The sequence below is a fragment of the Gavialis gangeticus genome, unplaced genomic scaffold (assembly GCF_001723915.1).
Source record: "Gavialis gangeticus isolate Ggan-Ray unplaced genomic scaffold, GavGan_comp1, whole genome shotgun sequence".
NCBI lineage: Eukaryota > Metazoa > Chordata > Crocodylia > Gavialidae > Gavialis > Gavialis gangeticus.
In genome coordinates, this window is record NW_017729033.1 from 5,226,126 (window position 1) to 5,232,763 (window position 6,638).

General features: G+C 53.1%; 1 protein-coding gene across 8 annotated transcripts in view; it reads left to right on the forward strand.

Moving 5' to 3' along the window:
• Positions 1-2,129, forward strand: part of LZTS3 (leucine zipper tumor suppressor family member 3) — a 142,886-nt gene extending 140,757 nt beyond the window's left edge. For all 8 annotated transcript variants that reach the window (XM_019526072.1, XM_019526075.1, XM_019526069.1 and 5 more), the window contains one exon: positions 1,050-2,129. In XM_019526072.1, the coding sequence (XP_019381617.1) occupies positions 1,050-1,760 (711 nt within the window). In that variant the 3' untranslated portion in view covers positions 1,761-2,129. The remainder of the gene's footprint in view (positions 1-1,049) is intronic.
• The last annotated feature ends 4,509 nt before the right edge of the window (positions 2,130-6,638 follow it).

The window sequence follows — 6,638 nt, forward strand, 5'->3', positions numbered from 1 at the left end:
CCCAGCTTCCCTAGGCACCTGTTCCAATGCCTGACCACCCGAATAGGCAGAAAGTTCCTCCTCATCTGCAACCTAATTTTCCCCTGTGACAGCTTGAGGCCGTTGCCCCTAGTCCTGTCCCCTCCAGCCAGAGAGAATAGCCACAGGGCAAAAAGGCCAAATGCATTTTAGTTCTGAGATGACACTGCTGTTGGCATATTTAGAGCCTGATCTATAGCCTGCTGAAGTCAGTGGAGAAAGCCCTCATTGATTTCAGTGGGTTTGGGATCAGGCCCTTGGATAGCATTTTAGTTTGGCTGGTTAATGCAAGACCCTCCCAGAAAATAAAGGCTCTTCTGGCCTTGTCAACAGGACAGAGCTAGGCAAGCATCAAAGGCAGGAGTTCGCCAACTTTTCAGGCCCAAGACACCACTTGATAGGCTCAAGGACACCCTCAGAAAAATGCTACTCATTTAGTATCATAGTACTTAGGGTCGGAAGGGACCTAAACAGATCATCAGGTCCGACCCACTGCCCCAGGCAGGAATGGGTGCCGGGATCATATCACCCCAGCCAAATATCTGTTCAGCCTCCTCTTGAAGACCCCCAAGGTAGGAGAGAGCACCACCTCCCTTGGGAGCCCAGTCCAGACCCTGGCAGCCCTCACTGTAAAGTAAAAATTTATTCAACTACAGAAAACTAACAGAAAAATTGTTCTGTTGCAAACAACTCAGCAAGCCCACGTCAGGACAGAATGATTTTTAACACCCTGGGTTCCTCTTTGAAATCTCTGGCTTTCTCTTGTGAGTCATGTTTGCCCACCTAATAGTGCTAGCATTGTGTGGCACCCCTTTGAAAGGGTCTCAAGGCACCTCAGGGTGCCGCAGCATCCTGGTTGAGAATCACTAGTCTCCCCTTCATGACAAGGGTCTTATGCAGTGGAAGTCCATCAATTTCTACAGGGTTTTGTGAGCATATGGCCAGCGTAACGGGGGAAGGACTCTGCCCCCGATTCACCATGCTAAGTCCCCGTGTTGTGATCTCACCGTGTCCCCTGCCTGCTCTTTCAGGTGTGCCAGAAGGCTGGCGAGATCTCCCTGCTGAAGCAGCAGCTGAAGGACTCCCAAGCGGACGTGTCCCAGAAGCTAAACGAGATCGTGGGACTGCGGACACAGCTCAAGGAAGGGAAGAACTTCCTGCGGGAGAAGGAAGAGCAGATCCTCACCCTGAAGGACTCCTACAGCTCCAAGAGCGTCAACCTGGAGATCTGCGAGAACGAGCTCCAGAGGAAGATGAACGAGGTGCAGATGCTAAGGGAAAAGCTGAACCACTGTGAACTCAGGGTCTCCGGCCTCAAGCAGACGCTGGCCAGCATGGGCCACCCAGGGCCTTTCCCCCCTGAACTCAGTGAGAAGCTCCAGGACCCGCTGGCCTGCGAGAGCGACGAGGCCAAGATGAAACGCCAGAACGAGGACAGCATCAACATCCTGAAGAAGGAGGTCGAGCGGCTGCAGACAGAGCTGAAGCTGGAGCGCCAGCAGCGGGGGCAGCAGGTGGTGGACTTTGAGGAGGAGCGACGCACCTGGCAGGAGGAGAAGGAAAAGGTGATCAAGTACCAGAAGCAGCTGCAGCTCAACTACGTGGAGATGTACCAGAAAAACCAGATCCTGGAGCACAAGGTGAACGAAATGACCAGCAAGACGACCAGCTCGCCTCACAGCGAGGACAAAAAACCCTGGACTCCCTCCCGGCTGGAGCGAATAGAGTCCACCGAGATCTGACGAGGCACCCAGACCGTCACGACCGTGCATGTGCGACCTACTCCCGCCAGCGATCGTCCGAGGGATGATGTGCTCGGAGAGGTGTGAGCTTGCCTGCGACCAACCCCTCCACCCTGACTCAGTTCTTCAGTGCTCCTTAGGTAACAGACCCGTGGGTGTATGTTGTTATACTCTGACACGCATCTGTTTTTCTAGTACAGCTTTTTCGGCCCTTTTGGAATATGCCGTGACTGTTACTTATTCACTTGCTGCCATCCTCTTTCCCCCGCCGCTCACGCCCCTTGGGGTTGTTTTTTTATTTCTTGGTTGCATTTCTTCCTCCTCTTCTTTTTTTGATAAGTCTTTGCGGTAAAATTAGTTTCAAGCTGACAGGTTTTCTATTCTTTGGGTCATTTTTTTAGCCACATTGGCTAACGGAGCAAAGCTCTGGAGATCGCAAGAAAGGTAATGTCTTGCGAGAGCCAAATCCTGGTCCCCATGAAGTCAATGGGAGTCATGCCCATTGACTTCATTGAAACCAGACTGCTGACTTAGATCGGAAAAGGATCTCTAGCATTGCTAGAGCCCATGATGTCACTTGGGGGTTGGCATGAGCCAGCTGAGGCTCAAGTGAGCCAGCGTGCCCTGGCATCCCAAGTGAGCTGAGCAGCTCTTTGGAAGTTCAGCAGTTTGACATATGCTGCATTTTCGTTTCTGGCTCCTCCCCATTCCTTGGTGACAGCCAGGGCTTTGGTGATGGCCAGGTTGTAGCAAAAAAAGCACTCTGATCCTATTCTTCCTGTGCTCCTGACCTGGAAACGTGAGGGAGCACCAGAAATTCAAGCAACTTGCACTTGATTCCCAGAGAAACAAGGACTTCAGCAAAACAACCCAACTCCTTGGATCTTTATCCAGGCTGAAGCTTTAAGAGTCTGCCCGTTGCAAGGTAGCAGGTGATGTAGGAATGATGCCAAGTGCCCTTCCTCTGGCTGTTGTTCCCAGGGCAGGGGTGTCTGCTTGCAGATGGGTGTCAGGTCAGGACTTATGGGTCTGTAGACTCAGCTGTGTTGGGGAGCACGTTAGCCTCTCAGATATGGCCCAGATATGATGTACATATTGCTAATGCTGTGCTATCTCACGCACTCAAGTGTGACATGTAGAAGGAAGACAGCCTAGACCCTCTTCAAAAAAGCGTTCAATCCTGCGCCTAGCTGTGAGCAAGGTGGTGATGCCAGTGCGGACCCTGCTTAAAGTTAAGCACATGTGTAAAACATCTTCCTAAATTGGACCCTGGTTCCCCCTGCTGATTGGTGCCCACAGGCACCAACTCTTCTGTCTGTATGCAAGAGCAGCATTCAGCTTTGCAGTGCAGATAGATGGGGAACATAACAGGCTGGATTCCCACCTACCCAAAGACCTCTTTATATGCCACTTTGGCAACAGAGAGGGAACCTCAAGAAGGACTCAAGCTGTCCACATGGGGTTCAGGGGGCTCAGGGCAACTGGGAGCAAGGCCTGTTGATTGCAGCTAGGCAGACCAAGGATCATTGCCTCCAGGATGTGGTGCTGGCAGCCCAGAAGCTCCTATGCAAGTGAGAGCTTTCCCAGGTGGTGGCCTGCCCATGCTCTAAAGAGAAACCGTAGGACTTGAGAAGGTGAATCCAAATGGCATCTGAGAGAGGGCTTGAGACTGCTCACTTTCTATATTTCCCTGTGTCCAAGGTCCCACCACCCTGTGACAGCTCACAGGTCCCCGTAAAGCACTGAACTCCAGCTGGGACCTTTATGGTGAGCTCCAGATTCAGCAGGCAGGTCACCGGGAAAGGCACAGCTAGTCCAGTGAGTCTCATCTTGTTGTTTTCCAGCTGACTTTGTCCACTGGGCATGGGACAGCAGCGATCAGAGCATCATAACAACAGCACTGATGGACAGCAGTGGTCCTGTCATAGTAGAAAATGGGGGCCTGTGGCCAGCCAACCCGTTACGGGCACTCTTAGGGAACCAGCAATGGATCTTATGGGTGCTTCCCTGTTTCCACTGCTTAGAAAACATGCTGGTCCATCAGGATCCAGGTGAATCGGCTTCCTGGCAATGGTCCCAATGGCCAGCAGAGGTTGGCTGCCCAATGGTAAAGGTCGCAAGGCGAAACGGAGCACCACGGTACATGGGCGGGATGGTGCAAAGTGTTCATGGCAAACAAGAAGGGCACTCAGTTCCTGAGTGAGGGCCTGGGTCCAAACTCTGGGGAAGATTTCCATTGATTTTGTGGGCTTGGGAGCCAGCTTTAAATCCTGCTCCGCCTGAGTCAATGGCAGTCAGGGAGAAGAGAGCCAGTGCTGACTGGTGTCACTGGAGACCAGTTTCTGGTGACTAGAAGGAAGTGGATATGGCCACCTCCCAGGAGTATGATCAGGGGCAAGAGTGAGCACTGTAGTGACTTCCATCTGTGGAGCCAGGATAATGTCAGCGAGGGCTTTGCTTCCCATGAAGTGCTCCATCAGGGAACATGGTGACAGCCAAGAGCTCTCCCTAGCATTGCAAGTCTAATTTCCTCCACGCCTGTTTTGCAGTCAGACTCTTCTGATTGTGATCCCAATGGGGCGTCCACCACCCATCCCCGCCGTGGCAGCCTGACATACTGGGTCTCACTTTTAGTGCCAGGTTGTGGGGTTGTATATGCAAGTCTGTGTGCTGCAGGGCACTGTATTGGCCTGGCAATCTGGGGGTGGCAGCCCCATGGAAGGGCCAGTTGGGAGGCATTTCTGGGTCTATGTGAGGCTGGGCTCTGTCTTCAGCCCCTTTACTCTCACCAAGCCAGTATCTCAGCTGAGGTAAATCAAAGTAGCTGCCTTGCCTGGAAGGGAGCTGGGCCAGTGTGTGCCAGCCAAAGAACCAGACACCTGCATATCCACCCAAGGCCCGATGCTGCACAAAGTCAAGCCCCTCAGTGCCCATCAAAGTCATCCGGGGGTCAAGGCATTCAGCATCTTAACGCAGAGGCCTTGACTGAGTCCAGGTCTTGAAGGACGTCCACCCACTGGTAGGGTGAAGGCTGCATCTTGGAAGCAGGAGATCTGGGTGACCTTGAGTCACTCCACCTTTGTGTGCCTCGTTTCCCCCACCTTGTTAGACCTCCCACCCTCAACCTCACAGGGCTGTTGTGAGGACTAACTCATGCTGGTGCATAAAGGGCCTTGAGATCCTTGGGCACCAGGGCCAAGCACCAAGCAGTTGCACGTGTCCGTTCAAAGGAGTTCAGATCAGCTTGCCGTGGGATTCTTCAGGCCATGCTGCAGAGAGGAGAAGTCCCAGGGAGTAGTACTCGCCCTCCGAGCAGGCTGGGCCCAGGGGCCTGGGAGCTTTTTCCATCTCCCATTACTCTGGGTGATGCTCCAGCCTGAGTGAAATCAAAGGTATGTTCCCACTGACATGGATGCCACCCCCTTATTTTAAGGGGTTGTCACATGTGGCATGCACCGCAGAGCTCACTTGGATCTGTGTTGACCTCTACAGTAAACTCGGTCTCCCGAGTCTAGGGCACCCCGACCAGGTGTCAGAGCAGGGCAGCCACCAGTCCACCTGTAGAAAGCCCTCTCAGTGCACACCTGTCCCATGGATCATTGCATCTCAGATCCTTTCAACATGCAGGCAGGTTTACACACGTGATGGGGGGCGCGTGCATGAAGATACCACCGAAGTACCTGAAGCGAGACCAGCCCAAAATCCAGCAGTGTTCAGGTATCACGAGGGCTGTGGCAGGAGCCAGGTGGCCCCGAGGATGTCAAACCTCAACCAGCTCTGTGTTTCAGGTGGGCTAGTCACCTGGGTCCCAGTGGCTCCCTGCTTCTCCCACATGTGCTTTAAATGATGCCATGACCCAAATGTGTCTGAACTCCGTCGGGTGTTTCCCTTAAACACCAGCAGATCCATGACTCCAGCCCCCTCATCCCATCCAGCACTTCCACCAAAAAGCCTTGGGCTCAATCTATAGCTTTAGGGGCCACAGACCTCCTTGAGGATAAGGGGAGCTTGGGAAGACTTTTCATCTGAAAGGAGGGGGGCCTGCAGTCTGCTCTGATGATGCATCACTGCTATGTGTCCTGCAGCTGCATCCCCTCCTCGAGCTGCGATCCACTCCAGCCAGGGTTGGGGAGACCCGTAGACCACTTGGAGGTTGCACTGATGGTTCAGGAGATGGTGCTCATCTTTGTGGGTCGCCGTGGAAGCAGGCTGGAGCAGTCCCATTTGGAAGAGCGTAAGCAGAGAGCCTGATCTGCAAGGGATCCATGGTATTTTTTTGCAAGGGGGGAAGGAACTCAGCAAAACTCCCTTGTGATAACGACATGAGAACTTGAGGCTGGATGGAGTCCCCTGGGCCATAGGCCTTTTATCACAGTCCACCTTCTTAAAGCCTCCGGCCATTTCCACAGGCAGCCCTCTTCTCTGTCACTGCCTGCCCCAGACTGTGGAAAAGCATAGGTACCTTCTTGTCCCCAGAGGTGGCTGCAGAAGGAATCGTAAGACAATTGTGCATGAAGTGCTGATTTCTTATCCTTTCAGGGGAGATCAGACCCCATCCCCTACAGGAGCCTTCCTGGCTTTTTCTTATCCTCACCTTGGTGTTCTTGCAACTTTCTTGCTTCATCCAGTACATAGGGTCGAGGTCGACAGCAGACTCCTGCACTCATGTCAGAAACAGCATCTGTAACAAGGCCTTGCAGTCTGTGTGCATGAAGCGAGAAGGGGATCCCATGCCAGGAGAAGGGGATTCTTTCCCCATCTCTCATCTGGATTTGCTAGGCGACCTTGGCAGGTCCTTTCACCTCTCCGTGCCTCACGGGTAAAGCAGGGATACTCGTCCTTAACCTCTGGATGCCAGTTGGGGATCCTTGGACCACA